Source organism: Opisthorchis viverrini (assembly GCF_000715545.1).
Source record: "Opisthorchis viverrini unplaced genomic scaffold opera_v5_191, whole genome shotgun sequence".
Taxonomy (NCBI): Eukaryota; Metazoa; Platyhelminthes; class Trematoda; order Opisthorchiida; family Opisthorchiidae; genus Opisthorchis; species Opisthorchis viverrini.
Genome location: NW_008751847.1, coordinates 446,077 through 472,765, shown reverse-complemented (window position 1 = coordinate 472,765; position 26,689 = coordinate 446,077). Strand labels below are relative to the sequence as shown.

Here is a 26,689-nt window from a genome sequence, read left to right as displayed (position 1 = left end):
GCTTCAAATAGAGATGCTAGGCTAAACAGAACAATACATACGTTAAACTTCTTTGAAACGACCATAATCTAGAAAAAATCTCTCAGCTGTAACACCTTCCGGTGCCTACCTGCCATGCCATTCAAAGGTAGCACGAGGGCTGGGATACTGCCAATTTACCCAAGCCTAGACAAGAGAAGAGGTCGGGTTGGAACCACGGACCTTCCGATCATTAAATTCACGCTCTAGCCACTTGAGCCATCTCGCTCATAATCACAAAGTCCACGGTTGATCTCACTGTGGTGACCAGATAAAGTAAACGATTGGGCACTGTTCAAATCCCGGTGGAAACGAGTGACCCACTCTCATATGTGTGGCAATGATCGAACAGCCGATAAGCATTTTCTTAGCAAAAAGCGTGGTAGTTAAGCAGAACAGCGACCTACCTCACTAAGGCTTTCAAACTGTTCTGACGAGCTTCTCCCCAATTACGGGATTTCGGAGTGATTCGTGAAGCAGCGGCAAGAAGCTCTATTGTTCTGGCCACATTGCCGTCAAATAGAGAAGCGGGCGACTGACCCAGCACCTGTAGGTATCCAGCAAGGATGGTCTCGCTATTGGCGTTCAGCTGGTGCACCAAATGAGCATAGATATTGTCTACAAAAAGGATAGCGTCACAGACGAAAACGGGTAAGTGCAACAGAAAATATCGGTGTTTCATTAGCCAGGTTAGCGCAACTACTCTAAACAGTAGCTGGTGGTTAGTAGAAAAACGCAACACATCGTATTAAAACAAGGTCATCAAGTAATCCAGTTACATCGCATCTGAAAGCACAAGTCCTCTAAAGTACATTGTATGGAAATTATCATCCATTTGTGCACAAAGTTTGAGAGTCAAAGATAATACACTTAAGATAGTAATGGTGTTATACAGAAATTAGGCTATTGGGCCACGTGACCACCCACTGAGAAATGGAGTGATGTATGCAGCATGTGCGGTTAGGTTGGTGGGACTGGTTGAAATCAGCCATCTCAGAGGGCCGGATGCAACAAACTGTGTTGCAAACTGGTGCTTGTTGGCGAAACACGTTTTCTTACTTTAGTTGAGGTACAGATGCTACAACAAGTTTATCACCGGAGGTGGAGGGAACAGATAGCAAGGTTTGGGGAGGAGTGGTTCTGGTAAAAAAAGAAAGGCTCTGGGGGGTACGATGTACAGAGGTTCTACTGCGGATGGAAGTATGGTTGAATAAGCCTAATATCTGCCACGTAAGTTAGTGTTACTGCATGATGATGGGGGAAAGCATCGTGAAAACAATCTAAAAACTGGGTCTCTGTCATGAACAATGAAAAATGCACTCAGAGGGCAACAAGAGCCGGGGCGTAGATCACTCCATCGGAAGGGCCAAAAGCAACAGGCTACTACAACACCAAACACTATGTCAGACGGCAAGACTATAGGCAGTAATAGGTGTGAGTAGGCAAACAATGTGTTAAATGAACCATAACTGCTCGAAAAACAAGTTGATAGCTTGGGTCGAACAAATATATCCTGAAGAGGAGTACCAAAATGATCGTAGGGCAGTCACACCCCTCCGGTGCACTGTTGCCATGCCAACCGAAGGAAACACAAGGGCTGGGATACTGCCAAATTGCCTAAGCCTAGACAGGAGCAGTCGAGATGCTGACGTTGGGTTCGAACAACGAACCACGTGACCAGTAAATTCGCACCTCAACCATTCAGTTGTCTCGAGGTCATACGAGTACATCACTCACGAAATGAGTTAACGTACATAGATGACGGGAATAATCGATAACATAGTCAGCGGATCCGCAAGCATGGATCCTTAAACAGACTGTACTGACAAATTTACCAACGGTACCATCCAACACGAGTCACGGCTCACCCCGATAGTCCTTGCGTAGTGTCCCGTCGCTGGCGTATAAATAAGTAGAAAGCAAGGATGGATATGCGCTCGCTGCAGCCGCCTGGAAAAAGAGTGAGAAAATCCTTTTGGTGCCGGTTTGAAATGTGAGCAATCTCAAGAACTGATGTAGGCGCCCAGCGTGCTGCTGTGATACAACAGGACACATCACAATGTGGATGGAAATGCTTACTATGAATGTGTTATGTTCATTCTGCCGTCCAATTTTGATCTAGTTCTGTGGTTGTCTCCACTTATTTGACGCAATACCAACAGGGAACGCACTGTCGTCCAGCTATTTGATAATAAAAGTCGTGTGAAAGGTGGTTCCAGCTGCTAGGAATAGCCAGGCACTGAATGTGGTCGCCTAATCGGTGAAATGACGCTGAATTGCTCCAGTTACCTGAAGAAGCGGGAAACTTGGTGGCAAAACACTGAAAATAATTGTCTTGATGCAGGGTATCATTGAATGACTGCCCGACCGAGACATGCCTGTCAGTGTCTTTAACCATGGATGACTTAGGCCCGGCCTTCTCATTCGAGGAGCTGGCAGGTGTCAACCCGACCGAGTGCAGTGGCTAGGATCGTTCCCACGACTGGAGAAGCGAGTTCTATGAGATAGGTCGTCCTTTGACAGGAAATAAATGACCAAACAAACCAAGGAATGCGGTCATCTTCGTTAAAAAATTGTCGCATATGATGGCGCTGCTAATCTGATGTTCTCCTCTGACTCCGAGCAGACGGAATAAGTAAACTGTGACATTGTGTATCGAGGCTTGGATGCGGAACTCGCGAGTCAGTAAAAGATACTCAATTCAAAGGTGAGAACGTAACTCCATCAAAGAACATTGTAGAAATCACTCAGTGTATAAAAACAAGTGGTTTATAGTGGAGTGGCTTACACGAATTTCGACCTCTTTGTGAGACAGACAATCGTCAAGGAAGACTCGCCAGTCCTCTGAAAGAGAAATTCAATATTCATATAGGAAAGAATGCAATGAAAGAATAGAGGAGGATACTATGCTGTCGACAGATACAGACAATTCAACATACCGTCCAAATTATGGTTTTGTGGCTACAGGATGACGAAGATAGGAAAATCCGAAGGACTCGGTCATGTAGGATGCACTGTTTGCGAAGCAGAATATTGGCGAATATTCGCCAAAAAGTCTGCAACCTTGTGACACACGACGTTCGCTATTTTGAGCAAAACTAGCGAAATGAATGGGTTTCAGTTCGATGGAGGTTAGTTTTCGCTCCGCATTGGTGGTTAGAAACCACATGTGTTTGAACACACCTAAAATGTGGCTGGAACGCGAATCTTCACAGTTCTCAAGCCCGTTTGAGTGCAGCATCCCCAGTCGGACGCACTGTTTGGTTTCGACGTCGATTGACGTTCAAAAGATACTCACTAGCTTACAGCCAGCGGATCAAGACAACCAGTTGAGCCAGTCGGACGAACCGGTTGCCACATTTGAGCGGCAACAAGGTATTACGCGTAGCCCCTTCTGTATAATTTGAATGTGGCCCTAAGTGTGCTTCCGCATGTTGGCGCCAGCCATCCGTATGGGAGCCCATCGTCTTTTAGCGCCCACTGCTTGAAAACCTCTATCCATCTAAAAGAAGTCACCTTGAAGAGGGAATGATGTGATATCTTCCCCAGAGGGCATTGAAGATTAGACTCTTTAGGGGAGTTATTACCTCTCTTCGGAGGGGTCTTCCTCTGGAAATCAGTGTATCATTCTCACGACTTTCGTGACTTTTCTCCGTGCTTTCACGCTTGACAAGCGTGGGCATCAAGCTAAGTCGCCAGAAAAGTCAAATAGTTGCGCATGGGTGAAGGGTGACAATGACTTGCAATGACTGGTTTTACCCTTATTTCTACCCGTATCGTTAAGCACTTGCCCAGAGCTTGTCAGGTTGCTAGTAGTTTACTGGAAAATTGAACAATTTCATAAAGTGATAAGTATGCATGCGTGCAAGTTCCTAAGAAGTTATTCGTTTGATTTTCGTGGAGTGAACCCTTGGAATCAGCTTTAGGAGCTATGAAAGGAGTATATCCGCAAGTGCACTGTGGCTTCGAAAACCGAGTAGGGAAAGGGCTTACCAATGACGGGATCTTCATGAAAAGGGGTATTTGCGAGAGAACACTGTTGAATCAGATGGCAAACTGCCTTTCGTAACAGTTCACCACTTAACCCGCGTAGCTGATTGTGTGAGGAGAGCTGGGCAACAGAGGAAGGCAGAAAGACAAAGGCAGACAGCTAATAGTTTGGATGCAAAATACGTGTGCGATACAGAGCTGATGTTTAGGAGGAGACTGGAAGTCTCACAAGAAATGTTCACAATATAATTGTTCGGCTGCAACCCACTCCGATACCTAGCTGCCATGCTACCCGAAGTAAGCACGAGGGCTGGGATACTGCCAGATTGCCCAAGCCTAGACAGAAAAATTCGAGAGGCAGAGGTCGGGTTCGAACCAAGGACCTTCCGGTCAGTAAATTCGCGCTCTAACCACTTGAGCCATCAGGCCCCACAAAAATTGTAGTGAAGTAAAAACACGGCCACTATTGTCCACAGAAAAGGTGTACTAATAAAACAATTCCTGTCGTTGAATAGGACTTAAGACGCCAAAGGGGGCTTCGCGACAGACGAGGGAACAGTTTCAAGACCACTAATCAGCAAACATTACGTAAGTAAGCGATTTACCGTCAGATGCTTAGGAAACACGTAATGGAAGGGGGAGGAAGGGACTACATTTTGTGCTCCAAGGTGGCCATTCAAGTGAAGGCTCGAGAATAGAAACGAACAAGCACGTTACCAATATCAATGCGCAGTTCATTTTAAAACGGTGTGGTCGTGTGGAAGGTAATTAGTATCTAAGCTTTCCTCAACGATCGTGAAAATAATCTGGTAAGTCGCCAGTTGTCTATTGCTCTGTGTCTTTAAATTAAATGGCAGCAGCAAAGTTGTCCAACTTAATGCTTGAACATAACTTGCTACAAGATTTCAGTTGAAAGTATAAAACGACCACTGATCCAATAAAACGGGTGTATCGTAAATTACCAATGTCTTATGCTCATGACGTTTTTTGAGCCACGGCAAAAAACCGTTTCATGTTTTGGAGGACAGGTTGGGAACTGATGGAGAGAAAAGGTTCTGAAACTCATACGTTAGGGAAAACCCGTAAATTTATGGCCTCCCTTTTATGGTAAAGCCACGAGACACAAACCAGTGGGCCGCTAATAAAAGATAGACTAACAAATTACATAATAGGGCTATTAGGGTTTACCGAGCATCAGAAGCCACAACCGCCTCGCTCAGTTTTTATCTGACAATGGTAGGTTTGGCATCTGCTGTTTGCATTTTTGAGGCATGTGATAAGTGATCTACCGTCTGTTGCAGAAAAAATCTGACGGTACGATGAATGCCGTGAAGGACTTACTGTGGAGACAATCGCCTTGATTCCCAAAAGGATGGGTTCATCCAAGGGAGTCCTAAAGGTACAACAATAATAACAATAATAATAGTGACGTGATAGCCAAACTAGGAAAAAAGCAAATATATGAGTTGAAGACAAGACAAATAGTAAAAAAGAAAGACGGAACTTTCGAGAACCGCTGCCAAGGTTCATGGCAAATACTGGGATATGATACAAACGTTTGCTGAGTAGATCAAAGCTGGGAAAGAAGAACTTAGCCTGGATATGGTGCGCGATTGGGCCACATAGGTGAAGAAAACCTACAATCGTCGCCTCGTTCTTCATGAAAGGAGTTTAAGTTACACGGGGAAGATAGTCAACCAATCAACGTTGAGAGCAATTTTATGAACAACTTCACAAACGACAGTTACTGTCCACAGTCAGGGTACAATTTAAAAAGCATATAACAAAGCGATGCTCAAGCATCTACACACAAAGACAAAATTACTTGACGTTCTCTTTTTGAATGGACCGTAGAATTAATGGTGTGGCAAAACTCGGCTGGATTGCTATTCACACCGTACGATGTAGTTCGTGTGCTCAAGATGGCTCAGTGGTTATGGCGCGAACTTACTAACTGGCAGGTTCGTGGTTCCAACCCGACTTCTGTAACTCGACTGATTCCTGTCTAGGGTTGGGTAACATGGCAGTATCTTGGCCCTCGTGCTTCCTTCGGGTGGCATGGCAGCTAGGCGCCAAAAGCGCCCTACAGCTGAGCCATTACGAATAGCTCGTGGAGGAGCTAACTCGATGTGGGTCCAAAAGGCAGTTTGTATGTTGTGTGTTAACGATTAATGCTGAAGTCAAGCCCGTACCAACCTATACCAGAAAAACATTGGCCTGCGCCATTAGGGTTGGGATAAGCTGCAAGAGAATGAGTTCGGTGGAAGGCCACCGTTTATGTGACTGTGTATTGAAATGAGATGTTCACTGAAAAGGTCACATTAAGTTTGAATCGAACTGGCCTAGTTCGCATGCTGAGAGTAAGCGCCATCGGTCATCCGCATGTCATATAGTATACGCAAATGGATGGACTTTCTTAGAATATACGGTGAATGTCGCTTAAAGTAGCTCGTACACCTCTAACGGTCAACAACAAGACGCGAAGACGCCAACGAAGGGGTCAAACTGGGTGCGCCAGACGAAAGTATACAACGCTATTCACAATCGATTCTCCACTTGCCTCGCCAAAATGAGGGTCCAGCTGAACACACTCGAGTGTTTTTTAGACGAAAGTGCAGTGCATACTTCATCGTCACACCAAAGTTGGAAACATGTGACAGGAAAAGTACACCACTACATGGACAAACAACCACCAGTGATCACCAGTCACCCAGTATGCTAGACACCAATGGGGCATCGTGGATAAAGCATCAGAATGGGTGCTGGCTATAACAGGGGTAGAATGCAGCGATTCAAATAACTGACACAGGACGAATAATAAAATTTACAATTTGGAAACTCGGAGGCATTTCATTTCGTTACGGCGTATCAAGGCTCTTATTGACCAAGTGAACAAAACTACCTCTCCAATGGCAATTTTCGCCTAAAGGACGTAGACACTTTGGAAGACTTTTCTGAACAGCGATGTATCAGAACTGCCTGAAAACGACCCTCCGGTTAGACATTATGCACTGAGAAAAACAGATATTCAAATCCTACCAACGGAATCTCCCTTTCGACGCTTGGCTACATGTTGTATGCAGCTGTGCAGTGTTCTGTGCTACGCTGTAAGCGTTAGAAGAACACCTGTTCTAGGAGGCATTGACACCAGTGTCATCTTCGGGAATGATAGGCAAAAGGGGCTGGGCGCGTATCACAGAGGATAACACATGTTTTTGTGGCTCCGGGGGCGATGCCCGTGAATTTCTAGCCTCATTCAACTTGGTGTGTCGGAGAGTAATAACAGCCACTCGATGTTTACAGAGTGAATGAATATGAAACTAAACTGCCTACTCACCCCTTCGCAGCTGCTATCAGCTCTGCTGTTCCAAAAATATTGCCTTGTTTTGCGTACAACGAACCATCCGTGGACTTGGCGATTAGCTCAGGCAAAACTGCAATTCAAGAATAGATGTGCGCCTGGGATGAGCAATCAAGTGGATGTAACAGGAGAGGTCGTTGGCTCCACTAAAGCTTGTGTGACAGGAGGAACCTAGTCACAGCGGCAAAATTTGGAGAACGATGACCTACAGCGATCAACGAATAAGGTCGTGCTATCTATTTCGTCGAACTTGTATTAACCGTAGAGTGACTCACTTATAGAGCATTTCCACCTGGTGGTTCAGGTGTCGGGCCGGTTATCAGTTGATGGGCATCGGTCACACTAGATTAATCAATGTACTGGACAACATAAGGTGATCAAGGTACTGTTCGGCCTGACCCGGTTCCCCAACGCTAAATTGATATGATCCGGTGAAAGCGAAAGATCGCGATGGATATCTTCATTTAATTCGCTACTTGATTTATTAGTAAGGTGCGCCGCTGCATACGATTTCATGGCGTCTTTATGCAGTCGAAGAAGCAGTGAGCAGCTATCTGCTCTTACAGATCAAATCACGGGTTCGACCACGGCAAATCCAAGTGTCCAATCTATTACGCAAAATAATAGCGTGATAGCTGTTTAGATTCCACGTTAACTTCGTCGTTACTATTAGCATTGTTCCGGCTGTCCCCTATGCGTTGCGTATCGGGATCTCGAGGCATTCCTCTTCCTTAAGAATTACATGAAAACAGCTCTCCCGAATCCTGCTACGGGATACAGTAGATGCTTTCAAGCAAAAAGGGTAGTCAGGAGGAGGATGATCGTTGACGGGGAAGACAAATGAATCTCTTCAACGGGATTTGTTGAGCAAAGGTGGCCTCATGCTACACTTGATATACACTCAAGTATACTGCCCTGACTTAACACATTGGGCAGCCCGCTACCGGTCCCGCTCTTCTTGGGACTCATCGCGTAGGCGCATTCCCCAAGTTCCTATCAACCTTACGTTGTACCTAAACCAGTATCTTCTGCTGAGTTCAAATATGCGGTCGCGTGCGTTGTATGCCGATATTCCTTGTTAACTCACATCAGATCGCCTTACATTTGTATGTCTGAACGGCTACTTATGAGGAGTAGGGTCGCATCTATGAATGCAAGTTTGCTTACCCGAAACAGTTCAAAAGAGCAGATTCGGATATGTAGGAAGCTAACAAGAGACTAGAGAATACAAACTCCTTTGCGAACTCATTTGGTTTTTCAAGGTTGACGGAAACCCGGGGACTGCGCCTACCTGAGAAGCCCCTAAAAGGGCGAAATCGGTCGTGGGCTGTCGACGGATTTTCAGCAACCTTACGGGTAGTGCATTACAGTACTAACAAGGGAATGTTGCACAACGAGTCATCAGGTGCATCCTATCTGGATGCCTATTTCAGTGGGCATCTAATCCAAGGATACCACAATGACCCATGGAGGCTCATAAAAATACGAATTAGTTTCGATTGAAAAGGGTAGTATGAAAAACAAAGCTGCCGAGTGAGTTCACTTTGTACACTCTCCAACCGTAAAACGTGTGAAACATTGTGAGAGACATAGTTCAAACAGTTTTACATCATTCACATGAGATTATAGCAACATGACCAATAAAAAAAACAAGACAGTCTCATAGTAACCACCAGGTTTTTCTGAACGGGAAGGATTCCTCTGAGACTGCCCTGGTTTCACTGACTGATCAAGATGCGTTAGAATGGAATAGGTGATGTAAACCGCTCTGTGTATGTCTCAAATACCGTCTTACATTTCTGGCGGTGGAGGACAGCGTATGAGTGAATTTGTTCCGTGACTTTAATGCCTTGTTCACATTGACCTGGGTCACAATGCTTCAGTATGTCCAAGGCAGCGGTTTCTAAACTATGCACCTCAGGCGTATACTTTGTGGACAAGCGGCGAAGGGAGGACGCAGGCGAACAAAAGATGAGTGCGGATGTTAACCACCAAGGGATTTAAAACCGGCTGTTTTTTTTCAGGATAAGAGCAAAACTGCTATTAAAATAACAGGGATGTTGGATGGGTGAGGTGACAAATCAGGATGGACACAAGAAAGGTAAGGCGTGGGGGGGAATGGGATCAAACTCACTTGTCTGTAACATGTGCTCCTTTTCGAACGGATACAACAAATTCAATGTACGTGCAGCAAGAAATCTTATGTTGCTATCCCAGTGGGCGAGTAACTCCTTCGTCACGTGATCAATCATCGGTCTGGTGTAGTCTCCAAATTGGGCCACAAAAACACTAGGTTTAAAAAAAGAATTCACAAGCCGTCAACACTGTCATTTTGGTACGCCCAGAATAGATTCGCACGTACAAGCACACGGAAAATAGAATAGTTCTGCTAGTTTTTCGACAAGTATATTAAATGTCTACAAAAACGTTAACGATGTTTCCATAATTTTGCAACAATAAACAGCGTGCTTCCATTTTTTCAGTTCATCATTTTCGTAACAGAGTATATATATAACATTAATGAATGGCTGGCACCTGAGACGGATTTGTCAGTCAACAATCACCGGGTCTTAGCATTTCCGGGTTGGCTTATACGATGAGATCCAGTCAGCGGAGTGGCAGTGCAATTGGCCTTCTCGCGTTTGATGTTATCCTTTCTGCTTTTGAAGTCAGAATTTACTTAGTTGAAGGTGAGATAGTATAGACATAAATCACGTGTACCTCTGGATAAGTCTACGTCTGCAAAGTACAGAGTAGGGAAAAAGTATACGGGTTAACAGACCATTAAGCCAACTGGATTACGTCACAGTCAGTCCAAGCCGTGAAAATAGAACAGATGGGCAAGCACGAGTCATTTTACCGGAACGAATTAACCTGAAAGTGACGTGTTCCGCTGGACTTTGTGACTCATTGAGGGAGTGCCCTTTTCCCTCTTTTAAAATTTGTGACTGTGGATTAACTCAACCATACATGTGATCTATGCCCATTTTCATACAGATGTGTGTTGCATAAATGAGCATGAGAAATCATTAAAAATCGAAAAGTACACTGAGCACTGTGCACCGACCGGAGGTCACTGAGTCACATTAGTAACAGTGTGTTTATGAATGCGTATTATAGTTTCCATCTTTTGTACATATCGGCATATGAAATTCTTTTTCCAGTTTTTCGCTCATATAATCCTGGGGTCATTGATGCGGTGAACTGTTCAAAAAACATACCCTTGCCTGAAAACAGAAGAAAGAAACAAGTATCGCGAATCGCATAGACGGACAACAAGGAGGATAACTATCCAAACAACAAAGCGAAATGGCGCGGGGCTGTGCGAATAAGATCATGAAGGGTCGGACGCAACTTCGAGCTTGACGATTGATGGGTTTGAGTTACGGCTGAGTGGTGTAGTGGATGTTCGTTCAGCGATAGCATCCTTTCGGTGTCTAGTTTTCATGCAACCCAGAGGGAGTACGAAACATGGGATACTGCCAGGTTGCCCAAGTCTAGACAGGGGAAGCCGAGAGGCGAATGTCGGGTTCCCTCCAGTCAGTAAATTCGCTCTCTAACCACTTGAGCCATCTCGTCCCCATGAGGACAATGAGGAAGATGAAAGTAGGGAGTAGAGACACGCATCTCACAGCTGATTAAGGGCACTTTATCGATTCAAATGCATCCTAAGAATTCAATCAATACGAACCGACGATAATCATTGTACGTAAATTCTTAAGTCTTTCGAAGTGATTAAAAAATGTTCGTTGAAGTCCTTACGTTACGCGGTGGAAAAAATCTTGTTCGAAACCGAGAGTGCCAAATTATACGAGGATGGAGTTGTGCAAAAAAGTCCATAGATTGAAAAACTCATGGAACAATGGGAACAGACAACAGTCGAAATTCAGTTGTGTATGACCCACAAGCCGTGGAAGAATTCAGCACGGCTACGAATACTAAGCAACTAGCCTCTGTTACTGGGTAAGTTACACAGAACGGCGCTTGAAAGTGGACACGAAATGTTCGGAATTTCGGTAACATCGAGTACATCGAAGATAAATCAGATGATTCCTGGAAAATTTCACGGAATTCTCAGTGGGTGAAGAGGAGCTCAGTAGCCGATTTCGCCAGTGCACTGGTCTGGTGTTGGTACCAGACATACCGAAGTACATTACCTATTTGCACCAGAACAGCTTTGAACTACAACTATATAGAACGATAATCGAAACGGACGCAGCATTAAGGTGAACGCATATTAGTTCTGGTCCTTTGCGTGGTAATCGGATTGGGACAAGTGGAACACAGAAGAAGCAGCTTACTTTAGTAAACCAACAGATAGTATTACTGAGGGACAGCTTAGAAATCCATTTAAGTATATTCATGCAGCTCCCAAAACCATGAAGATGGATCAGCTACCTTGGAAGGAAATGGTAAAAAAAGATGTTATTTCTACCACTTCGTCGTGAGGGGGGCCAAATAAAGAGGCTTATCCTTTTACCTTATGAAGAATGATGATATTACGACTAGGTGTGATTAAGTTACATCTAGGGCGAAAACGCTCCCCTGCATAGAAAAAAATTGGTGCGTTACTTTTTCCATTATCCGAAGGTGCTGTGTTGTTCCTGTCGATTTTGTTGGCCTAAGATTTTGTTTTGCATAGCATACTGTCGACTCAGGTGACTTTAAAGTGGGATCCACCGTGTGCTGAGACCGCCATATAAGTGATTTAATGGTTCCACGATTTTGTAAGAAACATCTATTAATGTCAACAGACAACCTCTGAACATTTCCCTTCCAGGCAACAACGTTTTGTTGCCACCATTTATGTGTGGAATCAAGTTATAAGCACGATGATTGCGAACAATCATCGAATAGTGCCTTCGTGCTTCTCTGTTTTATTTGGAACAAGCGTTATCAGTAACACTGCGCTTTTAGACGTGTTGCCAACTATCGAGAAGCAGTGGGACACAATGAATCTCTTCGGGAGTTAAATTCGCCTATGCTTAGAGCACCCACTCATCTATCGTACAATACGGACATAACGTGGTTGTTGGTTTGTTCACTGAGTTTTCTATTTTTAGTATTTTTTCTTCGAGCCCACTGGTCCGTTGGTTGTCGTCAGGTTGCTTGATTTTCCATTTATCATACACTCTTCATTTCAGAGTGAATTTTTATATCACTCATCTCTGGTGTACTATCAATATGGGATCTAGATCACAAAATCAACGATAGAGTCGACTGAGTTGATATGAAAGTTGACGAACAGGGATTTTGGGGTTAGACCCCTCACTGTCCACCTTTTTATCGTTTTTCGCGACCATTGCTTCTCTAACGGAGCAAGCAAGTCCGTACTTTTAGCCCGCCCGCGATCGTGTTATGGAGTCATGGTCAACACCAGTGTACGGATGGTACTGAAATCACTTCTGTCAACTACCATCACAATCCAATACATCTGTATTGAAGTTGTGTGGGTGCGCACCTGTACAATTTAACTCCTAGAGGTGGGCGAAAAAATGACTCAGTTCAAAAGCGCGTGTTCGGACTGGCGCCTGACAGTAACAGGAAAAGTTCCGGTCCAGGAAGCCGATAGCTCGGTCTTAGTCATAAACATGAAAATTTAGATGCCGAAAGAGATCTATATAAAACTTTTGCCGTTAACGGAGAGACGGTCCTCAGGTAAGGAGAAACCGCAGAAGCACAAAGATACCTACCTGAGTTCCAGGAAACAGTTTGTTCGGTTTCGCAGGGCGAAATAATCGCACGTAGTGATGATATCAATACCATGTGGAAACTGTCCCTGGATGGGTGCAAAAAACAATGAGGACACATTACACCACTGTGGACTTGTACAGCGACTCGGTGGCAGAGATGAGTCCAGGAGGTGGCGAGCAAAAAATGCACATCACCAGCAAGAACTACTATCAACACATCGGCAAGTAGTAAAAATTAAAATAACTACCTGGCGTCCAACATTTTCCTGAAAAGCCGCTGCCGCTGCCCGTCGCACATTTACCTCGCGATCAAACAAACTGACTAAAATCAGTGCACTGGCAACCTGGTTCACGTAAGGGGAAAAGTCTTGGGCACGGTAGGCTCGAGCAAAGGCCCAGCACACGTAGCAGGCAGCATCGCGAACGTTTGATCCGTAGTTGTGGTCACCAGAACGTTCGTCATAGAACAACGCACGTAAAACCACGGGAATAACCTGTAAGGTGGAGATAGGAAAGTTTAGATAACTAAGTTAGGTAAGTTAGTTACGTGATGCTGGGATACTACGACAAGTTGACTTGCCTCAGGTAGCTTGCTAGGTAGCAGTAAGCTACGGCGACCCAGCTCGGCCAGGGCAAGACAAGCACCATGCCAGGCGGTGAACGGCTCGAGACGTGTACACAAGGATAGAAGTGCGGCCAAAACATCGCTAACCATCGGGCTGCCAAGTCGGTTGCACATACGTCCCAGTCTACGTTTGGATGAAGAAACATAAATAATTTATCCAGTGTAACCATGTTTGATGCAGAGCACAAAAATAAAAAAATGGGTTCTTGAGATGTGCACAAAAACATCAACGTAGGTTGCGATACATGCAAACGAGGAGTTCGAATCTCGTTCATCACCGCACCAGTGAAGAATCTGTGCGACCAAATCGTCGCGTGCATACGATTTATTATCGGTACTCACGGATTCGTTGCTTCGTTGTAACGATGGCCAACAGGTCATGCCGATACCCGAATTGCGTGATTACTTTCCAAAGTTCAAAGCATCTTAGTCTGACACGATCACAAACAGTAAAGCTAGCGGGATTCCATCTGTCTCCCACCTCAAGCCATTTATTGTGTAGGAGTAGTCCGTTCCCATTTCAAGAGATAGAAATGAACGGATGTATTTCTAGAAACAGTGGCGACCACAAGCTATGCATTCTGGTCAGTCTGCGCCGAAGAGCTCACAACTACCGTTCGGTAACACGAACGACCTGTGCTTTTAACACCGTCAACATCGATATAACACTGAACATTTCATCCACTGATAGACACTTCGCACAATCGCAAATGTTGACAATATTATCCCTAGTAAATACCGATAGAAAGTTCTAAAGACTCCATGACACTCTTCGGTTACGATGAGTATGAACCTACCGTGGATTCTTGTGAATACGAACTGATAGCCAATAAGCGATTGAATGAAACTTTGAGTGCTGATCAAAAGTTTCGTGCAACTGACGGATGCACGTAGGATTTTCATGTCAGGCAGTCAGTGAGGATGGGAAAAAAGTTGATACCAACAACGCGAAAACCAGCATCTTAAAGTGACGCTCACCATCGGTGACGCAAGGGACGAATTCAGGCGATTAAACCTGTGTAACTGCGCACACTTCCCAAACTACCCGTTCAAAGTGGTTTAGGGGTCGAGCGAAGAGAAGGTGCCTGTAAAATGGGACATGTGTTATCTCATTTATCTCATCTTCAAAAAAGGTACGCGGACGCTGTGTGAAAACCAGTGTGGCGTCAGCCTGTTAGCTGTGGCATCGAAGTTGCTCCTGGCCTTATCCTTCGAAGGTTGACTGGAGAGGCAGATCCGTGAAAACCAAGCTGGGTTCCATCCTGCAAGAGGTTGCATCGATCATATGTTCACCCTCCGGCAGATTCTGGAACGGCGACAGTGCTTCCAGCAGCTAACAATGGTTGTGTTTCTTGATCTGAAAGCTGCCTGTGACTCTGTGAGTCGTTAGGCACTACGGCAGTGTCTGGAGAGCAAAAGTGTCCCTCATCACACTGCATAGACTGCGCCGGCTTGGCCACGTGCTAAGTAGGCCAGTCGACTGAATTCATCGAAGGGCTCTTTTCGCACAACCACGTGAAGGGTGGAAGAGAGCCAGAGGCGGTCAAACAATCACATGGCCGCGAAGAGACATTGTCAGACATGGCCCAGTCGCGCCCCCAATGGCGCTCATGCATCCAAGCTATTAACTTCAATGCATAGCTCCCTTCCAAATCCCCCCACTCAACAGTCCACCTACAGTGCTGTATTTACGCATTAATTTATTAGCTCCCGCCTCCAGTGCGCAGCGACCAATCCCACCCCCCGAATCGTCGGTGAACGAAACTGTGGCAGTTACAACTACTGTACGACAAGTACGCGGTTATCACAGCCGACAATGATGATGATGAGAGGGTTGAGCGATAGGATATTATGTGCCGATGCACTATCTATTGTTCAGTGTGCACATGAAGAGAGCGTGAAGAGGTAGGTATAATGCATGGTCAACGTTGTGGGTTGAATCATAAAGAAGAATATCGAATTACCCTTTCGCAGCAGACCATCGAACAACCGTGTACTGATTGCGAAGCAGGTGGATCAAACGGTCAATAACTTCTGCCACTTCGTCGATATACTCCAACTCCAACTCCTCCTCTTCTTGTTCTGGCTTAGGATCAATTTTTGTGGTCATCGTCGTCGGCTGAGCATTGTCACTCGTCGTTACTTCTACGTTATCTGGAGCCTCCTGGAGTAACTTCGGCGCCAAATTGTCCGCCAGAGAACGGCAACCGCGTTGATACTGCCAGCCGATGGACCGAGGTGGGCAAAAAAGCAAGCCGACACGTTGTATCAGCTTCGCTTCTAAGCGGTGAATAAGATTGCCCTTGTCCACATTTGATGGAAGACTGATTACTGCTTTCAATATTATGTTCGCCACAGGGAGTAACTCCTTACGAAGGCCGATTTTGCAAATATTTGCTAACACCCGTAACATACCACAAGCGACTGCTTGACCATGAACGGTGCTGCCTGAAGGATAGATGAGTAGACAAAGTTGTCAATCGTCCCGATAGAGCACGTGGATTACACAAGTGAGAAATGTGGTCCGGTACCAAAACAGGTTGTCATGGGAAAACGGCTAATCCATCGAATAAGTCGCTCAGGTCAAGATTGGAGAACCTAGTTTTGAGTCTGTATCGTTCAGCTGTAGCACCCTTTCGGTACCTAACTGCCATGCCACCAGGAGGTTGCACTAGGGCTGGGATACTGCCAAGTTGCCCGAGCCCAAACAGAGGAATTCGAGAGATGGAGGTCGGGTTCGAACCACGGACCTTCTGGTCAGTAAATTCGCGCTCTAACCACTTCGGCCATCTCGCCTCTGTCTGTATGAGAGTTCACCACTTGGATATCAACTTTCTTTAAAAGTTCAGTAAAACTACCCAAGAAACAAAGAATGAAAAATACTCCAGTGCCGTCGTTCTATCACCACCATACACAGTAATACACCGGTGGTTAACTACCACAGAGCCATGAAAAAATGCCGTAATAAGAATTAGACGGCAAAAAGATTACGAGCAAGGTACTTACACTATTGGAATGAATATGTCGAAACAAGAAGCCATCGGCTGGACAAGTTTCAAGAAACACTACAATCCCAACGTGGCTAGGAAATAAATGCACCGCCTTCGTGCCATATCGGCTGCATAGAAAACAAAGTTGATGAGATTGACGTATCACGAGCAATGTAGTTAACTCGACAGTTCATCAAGATATACCAGTAAACGTCTTCAGGATTTAGGTCATGTGAGGACAGCGGCTGGGATGTAAGGATTTCCAAAACACGTGGAAACTGATAGAACTTTACATTGTTAGGAGGTTGAACAGACCAACCTTGAAATCAGTAAAGTGAGTTCGGACGGAATAAACCAATTTTCGCCTACGTTTAACGATTGGGTGCACACAAAAAAACTATCATCACCGCTTTACATGGAACAATAAATGTTCCTTCTGACAGAGAGGAAGAGGATAAAGACCGAAAGGAAGAAGTAACAATTGATGATGCGAGCAGATACTCAGCCCTCTGCAACGCCTTGTACTCAAACAAAGTTTCGAATCTGAAGAGCTGATAGAGTTAAACCTAACCTAACTTCCGGGACCTCTATCAGCCAGTTGAAGGGAACGAGAAAGATGAAGACCTATGACACTTTCAGCAAACAAGTGATTGTAGTACCGGACATTGAGTGAGCCATCTAGACAAACGTTATTGTAGCTTATTCACGTCAATTCTATTACAATTGACTCTTACAATAGAGAATATCAGTTATATTTATGACAATGCGTAGCAAACCTAATCGTTTGGTTAGTAGCATATTCCTGCAGAGATTACGAATGAATTGACAACCAATAAGTCAACAAAAGCACTCAGATGTTGGTTAAGTCAACAGATCACAGGGTGCAGTGACCTTTTTCGAAGCATTTCGCGTGCTAGTTTCACAATGGTTAGAACAAAAAGTCATCCACCTGTAGCACCATTTCGGTGCCTAGCTGCAGGGTTGCCCAGGCCTAGGCAGGGAAGTTAATATGCAGATCTTCCACAGATCTCCCACAGATCTTCCGGTCAGTGAATTCGCGCTCTACCTGATATCGCCCAGGGTGGAAAGTTCACTTGTCCTTCCCATTCTCAAACTTAGCTCCTACTCTGATCCTAACTACTGACCTACAATCGTAACCGGTATTTTTTTCACGTTCTTGAAGTAGTTATGACCAGATAATTCTCCTGTGATCTTCAAAACAACGCTCCTTTGGGTGACCACTGCCATAACTTCATGAGCGATAGGTTGGCTTACATGAAACACGTTTTTTCCTTCTCTCTGGACTCTTTCGGCGGATTCCTCCGATACATCGAAGGCGTTCGACTGGGTTTGGTATGAAGATCTTCTCCTTAAGTCTCATGCGTACGGGTTCCATTCAGACTTAGTCATCCGGGTTGGAAGGTTCCTGCACATACGTCCTATGCAAGCACGTTATCTCTCGCACTTGGAAAATCAGCGCCGAAGTACCTTAAGGACCTGTAACCTTTCTCAACGTTCCCCCTCTATTAGAAGAACTTTTTATCAACCATCACACTCGGCTTCTTTCAGCAGTCCACTTAATCCGACTGCGCGACGGATGGATACAGGCCATTTCTGTCCTGAACACCTATGTTGTCAGTACCCTAGACTGGAACTAGGAGAACTCGAAAACTCTGACTCGGCCAACTCTCCCCAAGCATCAACCTCCGTTCGTAATTCCATTCCGACTTGAATCCGTTAGTGAGATCTACTACCGTTGTTCACTCCACATCATTCATCCTTTTCGGTTTACCTTCTACTGACAACTTATCCTGGTCCTCACGCGACGCGAACAACTACAAGGATTGGTGTGCCTTTCGGTCAGGCAAATAATTCACCTTTGCCCAAAATCCCCTCCATAGGTTCAAAATGAACTTCAGACTAGAGTACTGCTGTCATTTTTGAGGTTAGGGTTCCTTTTCTTACTCACCTCTCCTTGATTCCGTTCAAAGTACGTCTCGGCAATACCGCTTTGACGACTGATAACCTACAGGCATTCTCACCGCTTGAATATAACGTCTATTGCTTCACTTTTCCGATACTAACACGGGAGACGTTCATCGAAGCTTTCATCTTCTAGCCCTTTGCCTATATCCTCCGATTCAGAAACACGCTTCTGCTCCTGCATTCACTCATACCAAGTTACCAATAGACGTTGTATAGCTGGTTCCTTTCGTTAGTTTCAAAGGAAATTCCGTCTGTGAAACCCTGCTATTCGATGTCTTCCCCAACCCATAGCATCCAACTATTCAAAAGCCGAAGTCATGTTCATCACCTTGAGGTTTCAGTATACCTGGTGCGTTAAACCAGTAGCGATCAGCTTGTAAATATCCAAATCCAGATATTATCGGTAGTGTGGGGTTTGTAAATGTTCAAACTAATAGCCTGAGGACCTCAGGTTCGAATCTGTCTGGGGTTTTGTGAGATGCAGATTGCTGAGGAATTCCCATAAGGCTGAAACAAATGTGTCGGCTCAGTGGTTAGAGCGCGAATTTACTGATCGGACCCGACCTTTGCCTCTCGACTTCCCCTGTTTACGCTTGGGCAACCTGGCAGTATCTCAGTCTTCGTGTCTCCTTTGGGGGGCATGGCAGTTAGGTATGGAAAGGATGCTACAACTGAGCAATTGATTTGATTGTTATCTTCACCGCTCGGGACAAGCATACATCTAGAGGAGGTCTCCGAAAACTCATTCATTAGAGAGATAGTCTGTTTGATGAGGTTGATAGTCAAAGGCCTGTTTCTACACCATACACGAACCAAAGCAAAATTCAGAATGATTACCACCATCTCCACTAAGTGAATGTAAAGAAATGTCATTTTGTACACGACGTGAAGATTCACGACCTCGACGAAATTCCATGACTATTCCTCATTCATCCGTGCTGGAAAGTCTCCCATCTGACTGCACACCATTCACCACAACCTGATTAAGATATGCAGTCAGTTACCCTCAGCAGCGAACCCCTATCGGCCAGAAAGATATTCAGGCAACCCGTTATGAACCCACACCTTGATTTGGCTGTTGTTGCAACGTTTGTCTCATACTAGCAAGGCCAAACTAGACAGCAGTTAAGCTGAATGTTGACTAGTGTGGAACTTCCTGATTTCCAAGACTTATTTCGAAATGATTTAGAATAGAAGGGAACTTGATTGATCTCAAAAACGAAGTTCAAGTGCACTTGGTATGAACGGAAAGGCGTATCTAGATGAATACAAGCCACTGACCACTACCTACTATACCTGCCCGACAGCTTTCATAACTGGGCGACCAGGGACGTTCACTCCAATCAGTAGGTATGCACTTGAAGTTTTGGATAGAGATCTAATGACCTAGTCTAAGTGACCCGTTGCCAAGCCCACAGAACGGGTAAACAGCTAAACAAACTTTAAGCCCCCTAGGAGCTCGAACAGTAGGTCCACATCTGGAAAATACCCTCACATGCACACGGATTTAGTATTGGCAGGAGACTCAGCTGAATCCGGTTGAGCATCCCGTTTACGATGATTTGCTTGAAATGAATGTTTTAAACCATGCCGCCCCAATTTCCAGTTAGTACTATATTTGTTATTCGCAGTACATTTTAATGAGTGAAACTACTCATAAGGCTGATGAAAACTCTTCGACAGTCCACGATCGGTGAATATTCGGTGAAGGAACACCCCAAACGAAAGAGCACTTCCAAGTCCGTTTGATTAGTGGCTCATTCCAGTTCAGTATTGGAAAATAAACACTGTCTAAATTGCTTTACAAGCACATGCAAGTTGGACACTTCCGAGGGCGAAGAGCTGGTTACGTTGTTCTTCACCGGAGCGATGGGCTTCTGAATTCCGAAGGCGTTTGTTTCGGAAAACTAAATAAACAATGTACTGGTAATAACAAATGCTCGTTCAGCCGTTAGATGCCTAGTTGTCATGCCAACCCGAGAAACCAGGAAGGCTAAACAGGGGCAGTTGAGGCGCCGGGGTCGAGTTCAAACCACGGACGTTTCGGTCAGTAAGTTCGCGACTAACCACCGAGTTATCTCGATCACACTAGCAACGGAAATGAGCTAGTAATGCCAGGAGTAATGTGTGGGTATCATAGGGAGGGCGCGGGGAAGACAATCGGACTCACAGTCGGCAGTATGCATCTGTTCAATACACCAGTTGACGACAGGCTGGAGATGAACCTGAATGACATCTGGTCGGGTTACGAGCCGCGCCAAAAGGAACGAGGCAGCTTCTTGTGTGCGTTCATCACGAGAGAGATATATCTTGGACTGTGTTAACACACGCTCAACAATGGGAACCTCGTTCGGCGAATCCAGACACTCCAAACTGAATGGTATCATCGTAAGGATAGAAAGCCATAATAAAAGCACATAGCGAGTTTTCCAGGTCTAAAGAGAAAAAGGAGTAGCCGGTCGCGGTACTGTGTTCAAAATGAAATACCTCTGGGTCACCAATATCCTGAGAAACCAAAAGGCTGATAGTTGGCTCGATGTCATCAACTGAATGGGGCATAAGGCGTATGACCGATTTGTATCCTCGAGTTTTTACCATAAGGTATAACAGACGGAAAGCAAAGTGGAAAGCCCTTGGTCGATCAGCTGATGATCGAATGATGGAGATGCACTCTGAAATTAGCCTCTCTAGATACGGATCCAGTAGATGAGGCTGTTCCTGATAGAAGTCAAAAATACCTGAAACGAAGAGAATGGTGGAAAAGACACACTTACGCTGGGGTTCTTGTTAGCGAGCTCTNTCAGTCACTGTATGGATTGCGTGAATGTGTGCCATAACTTCGTCAAAATGTTTAAACTCATCGAATACTACACATTTCTCTTCAGGGAAGTCTGTAATTTCTGTTGTACACATGATTGGTGACACGCGACGCGCAACAGAATATTCGAGGAAGTCTCTCACGAATTAGGATAAGCTAAAATGAATTTGTCGCAGATATTTTACATAGAAACGTAGTTCCTTTCCCGAAAAACGCCATCTTCACTAGGACCGCAAAATTGTGATAAACAAGAGGGCTGTCCGCGAGCGTTCCAGACATTGCTACTTGAATAAAAACCTCCAAAGCATGCTCTGAGACTGCATGCCCTGAAATAAGACTTCGAACTTTGAAGGTGCAAGACGCATGCCCAAAGACAGTATGACGGTGGTCAGTTTACTCAGCAGGACGCGTGCTTTGTGTACTCTAGATCGACAAGGTTCTCACTGGCAACAATTTAGACACTGGGGTTTCGAGGACGTTCCAGCATTCGCCTCACCATTTCATCAATGACGAAGTTGGACATGTACGGAGAGGTTGGGTATTCTTGTTGGACACTTTAGTAGGGAAGCTTTTGGAGAGATCAGCATAAACTCACACAAACATTATGTGAATATGGGGATCGGATTATGTCCACAAACTTCGGAGGCATATCCTGTTGAGCAAGTGTGGTTGACAGCACTGATCAAATGACAGTCGAAAGCATCCTTGGAGTCAAGGAACACCAAGAATGTGGGTCGGTTATACATATAGCGTTGCTCTAATACCTGGCGAAGTGTGAACAGGTGGTCGACGCAGACCACGCCCGGTCGAAATCCCGCTGGATGCTCATAGATCAATGATTCGCATACTGCCATAGGACGACAAAGGGTCTAACACCAGAAGCCTTTCCACAGTAAGGCTTGGCGAATGAGCCTGGATAGCCCTCGATAGAAAATATCCTTCTTAGCGTAAGAATTGCAGCCCGTTGGGATATATGCCGACAGGGACCGCTTTTTGTCGAAAAAAAATGAGCTTGACTGAGCTGGATAATCGGGCAGTGCAAAGACGACTGTTTACTGAGATCCAATCCAGCAAAACCCGCTCAGCTCTGGGACTGAGTGCAACTCCCACACCATATATTCCATGAGTCATCGATTCCGGATCACCGGACACACGGTGAGAGAAATGTGGAAGAGATGAGTTCGTCGTTGGCGTTTTGAGATGTATAACCGCGTTTGGGTTTTGTATGCGTGCTTCAGAGACGCAGAATACATCAACTTCAAGGGAGTACAAGGTCTCAGCGAGAATGGCCAGTTTGCCAATGGGACCTATGTTAAAAGTTCCTCCGTAGGAAGGATCTCGTACATTTCGAAAGGTTATTTTGTTTATTGTTAATAGACGGCGGGGTGCATAAGGCCCATCGGTCAGATAACTGACAGTCAAATGGCCCAGCAACGTTTGCCTGTGTAATGGGAAGGGGTTGGGGATGGACATCGGTGGACACAGAACTGTGCGGGCAAATGATACTCGAGGTTGCCCAGGGCTAGGAGGAGGGTTTGGTTGAGGTGCCCCGTCCTGAGCCTTTGACTCAAACGTCTGACCAACAAGGTGGTGGGAGGGTGTAGGGTTTTTATTCTGGGGCACTGTCTCTAGTCTCTGACTTAAAAGTCTGCACCGTGAGGCTACGGTTATTGTGGTTTTCTTGTAGGACCATTCCTGGAGCCAATGACAATAGTCTGACTCAGTTGGCTCAATGGGTCGGCATGGCCCGAGGACGCAGGGAGTACGGCATTACTGTCTCATTCCTAATGCAGCTGTGCGCTGCAGGTGCCCTTTGAGTAGTACCGGAATCTTGGTTTTAAAAGTATTTCGACCGTATTGAATAATGTGCCGGCGGTCACAGTGTATCGTTGGGTGATTGGAGTGTGCGGTTTCCAGGGCCCGGTCTTTTCCAATCCACCCTTCTTCGGAAGAAAGCGACATCGCTGCTTCCATGAATATGGACATGGTGGTCGCCTGGAGGAAACACCTTACTGCCTCCACACTCCTATTTCAGAGAAGAGTACGACTTTACCTCCAAACCGCTTCGAAGCACGATTACTCGTCCTACAGGGTTTCACTGCTCTTGATTTGACTACTTCCTTTTGGCGTGCCTGGTATGGTTGCACCTTGTGGAACGTATTCCCAGCGAGTGTAGCCCGCGGGATCGTCGAAGCACTCAAGCCCGACGACCACGTCAAGGTGGCATCATCATTATCATGGACAGCATGACATCAGTGTTCAACACTGATGCTTCGCCGCGGTAAATGGCACCCCAAGATAGCAGCGCTGGGCCGGGACACGTCAAGATTCGGTAGCTGAAGTGTATCGAAGTGACCTGACTAGACTGGAAGCGCACAGTGATGTAGATGACAAATATTGCTTGTAGGCTGAATGGGAGCGGGTTAAAAAAGCTATGTATCAGGAAGGTCAGATTCCCGGAACCTACTGCTCCACCAAAAGCTCAACTGGAAAGCCGGCAAGCATCCAGGCCAGTCAATCATTCGGTCAATTCAGTAAAACCTGATGAGTGTTCTCTGCGCCACAGAAGCACGACCGAATGTGATCAGCGTTCAGGCTTTTCACAGAGGCACGATCGATGTTGATGGGTGATCACTAACGCCTATCAGACAGCCTGGATCAATGTCAGAAAGTTCCCTTTAAATAGCGTGGGGCCGTTGTAACTTTTGCACTCGCACTCGCACGCACTCACTCGCTTGTTCGGAATATAGCTGTTGTGTTCCCTTCTGTGAGTCTTTTGTCTCCGACACTAGGCACTGGAGCGGGTCAGCAGCAGATACCACGGGCCGACGAAGCAGCAGATATAACACTATGCTCTCAGCTTTCAGAAGTCTTTGTCAAGCCATCTGACTACAATAAATGATCACTCGATATCATCGAGACCAGAAAGGCCCTACGAGCAACTAGCGACTGTGATGGCGCACGCAAACCCCTCAAACAGCGGATAATATGGAGTCTGAAGAAGTACGTAGAATGCTGTTGGATTTCGAAGGCCTAGAAGATGGGGAACGCTTTCCCTGTAGACAACAGTCGCGCCCTCTTTCAGCTGACTCGAAAGAGGGTGGGCGTCAGTGAAACAATATACGAAAAAGACGGAAGAGGAATTCATTCCCTCAAACTTCGTCTTGAGCAATGGGCTGAAAAAAATTCCAAGAACAGTTCAGCTGGTATCCCTCAACACAACCACAGCAGGCTTGAGTGGAACATCGACAACTCACCATCAACAACACAAATCTAGCGTGAGATATCAATCCTTAAGCACCACAAGGTACCTGGCACTGATGGTTTGTGCCCCGCACTTTTAAAAAAGGGTATCGAAGTCCTGATGAGCAGTCTTACGACCACACTGCGGAAAATTTGGAACGAAAAGAATCCCAGCCAAATAGAGCTTATCAACCGTCATCCCAGTCTTCAAAAAAGGACACAAGAACGTCATGCGAAATTCATCGCGGCACCAGTCTGGTATCCGTCGCATCTAAGGTGCTCTCGGACATCATTTTGCGTAGGTTGGTCGATTATACTGAGAGACAACTCCGTGGGAATCAAGCTAGGTTTCGCTTTGGTCGAGGATGCACCGACCATATCTCCAACTTAGGACAAATTCTTGAACAGCGTTAGTCCTTAGTACGTTCCACATTGGTCGTTTTTCCTGATCTGAAAGTCGCCTTTGACTCTGCCGATCTTCAGAAACTTTGGCAGCGTCTGACGATAAGAGGTAGCCCTTCAAAATTTATATCCCCTATGAGGGCAATGTATGCGAACTCCTGTGGGTGCGTACGAGTATGTGGCAAGCTTTCGCTTGAGTTCAAGACGTCCAGTGGTGTAAGGCAAGGCTGCCTCTCTCACCTTTACGCTCTAACCTTGTTAGTGATGTGCTGCTTGCATCCGAAACCTCGGGGGTTGAAATGCTCCCGGGACGTTCCCTCACAGATAGTGAGTATGCAGACGATATTGTCACCCCTGGATCAGATCCTTCAAAACTAACCTAAACCGCTCTGCCGTACGGTCCGACATGCGCTTCACACCTGCAGAGTGCAAAGGGCTGCTACAACAGTGAATGGGATAGAACCCAAACCTCACGCTTGCAGATGAGCTAGTCAATGTGGCAGGAAAATTTGTTTACCTGGGCAGCTGTGTACGTCCCGGTGAACTGGCTGGATATGGGATTTATCGAATCTGGAAAGCCAGGTCAGCTTTTGCCAACCTCCGACACCTATGGCGAAGACATGGCGTCAGTTTGTCTATCAAGGGCAGGGTTCACACTATGGCGGTGCGATTCATACTGCTTTATGGATAAGGCACGTGGCCTTTTTGCGCAGAGGACATACGAAAGATCCCAGTGTTTGACTATCGGTAGCTCCGAAGCATTTGTCAGGTCTGGTAGGAAGCTCAGATAAATAATGTAGCCCAGGAGGAAGGAAATACTCAAGCTTCATAAGTTTCGCTGGTTAGGGCACGTACTCCGCATGCCAGAAGACGATCTGCCTCCCACAGGTCTTATCACCCAGCCATGTGTTGAGTGGATGGGCAGTGTATGACCTGGCAACGAAGTACGAGAACATTAATCAGTAAACTAAGTCTGGTCAACAACTGCCGCTTCCCTGCTTGAGGACCCCGAGACTAAGTTCACCAATGGTTAATGACGGTGACGGAAATGGCCCAATGGCACAGTTAGTGACGCTCATGCACCAAAGCTTCGAGACTTCTGCCGTGCAGACTTCTCAGGAATGCGCATCTTCCTTGAACAAGTCACACTGGGATCAGCTCCGGTGGAAGAACTATATAGGACCATTGTCCAGAAAGTTCATGAGGCTGACGCGACGTTCGTCCCAAAAAAAACGGCACGCACTCGGAGGAACCGCAGGCTGCCAAAAAGGGTTCGGCGACTTCTGGAAAAAAGATACCAACTCTTTTTTAAAAAGTTGACCACAGGGGACACAGAAGATGAGCTGGTATTTCGTAAAATGCGGAATCGCTGTAAATCGGAAATCCCCCAATGGAACATACGGAAACAAGCCACCATCCTGGACCTCGCTCGAAAAAACAAAAACGTACTGTTCAAGTACATGAGACATCGCCGCAGAAACAAGCCATCCGCGTTCTCCTTGAGGGACAGAAACGGAGAACCGACAAATGACCCAACAGTGGTATCTGAGGCTTACAGAGAAC

The 26,689-nt window shown here is 45.7% G+C and overlaps 2 protein-coding genes across 2 annotated transcripts in view; one reads left to right on the top strand and one right to left on the bottom strand.

Annotated features, from left to right (window-relative positions):
* The window catches only part of T265_07878 (hypothetical protein), a gene marked incomplete at both ends in the record, with an annotated part of 38,369 nt that extends 16,793 nt beyond the window's left edge, over positions 1–21,576 (bottom strand). The window contains 14 exons of the mRNA XM_009173528.1: positions 426–636; positions 1,887–1,968; positions 2,807–2,862; positions 4,012–4,129; positions 5,350–5,401; positions 7,346–7,442; positions 9,504–9,658; positions 13,063–13,148; positions 13,311–13,556; positions 13,775–13,811; positions 15,652–16,135; positions 20,834–21,098; positions 21,151–21,381; positions 21,472–21,576. Coding sequence (XP_009171792.1) covers positions 426–636; positions 1,887–1,968; positions 2,807–2,862; positions 4,012–4,129; positions 5,350–5,401; positions 7,346–7,442; positions 9,504–9,658; positions 13,063–13,148; positions 13,311–13,556; positions 13,775–13,811; positions 15,652–16,135; positions 20,834–21,098; positions 21,151–21,381; positions 21,472–21,576 — 2,225 coding nt within the window. The remainder of the gene's footprint in view (positions 1–425; positions 637–1,886; positions 1,969–2,806; positions 2,863–4,011; positions 4,130–5,349; positions 5,402–7,345; positions 7,443–9,503; positions 9,659–13,062; positions 13,149–13,310; positions 13,557–13,774; positions 13,812–15,651; positions 16,136–20,833; positions 21,099–21,150; positions 21,382–21,471) is intronic.
* T265_07877 (hypothetical protein) lies at positions 10,816–14,909 on the top strand (the record flags this gene model as incomplete). Its single annotated transcript, XM_009173527.1, has 2 exons — positions 10,816–10,908; positions 14,751–14,909. 2 exons carry the CDS (start codon positions 10,816–10,818, stop codon positions 14,907–14,909), a joined length of 252 nt encoding a protein of 83 aa, XP_009171791.1.
* Positions 21,577–26,689: the final 5,113 nt, after the last annotated feature.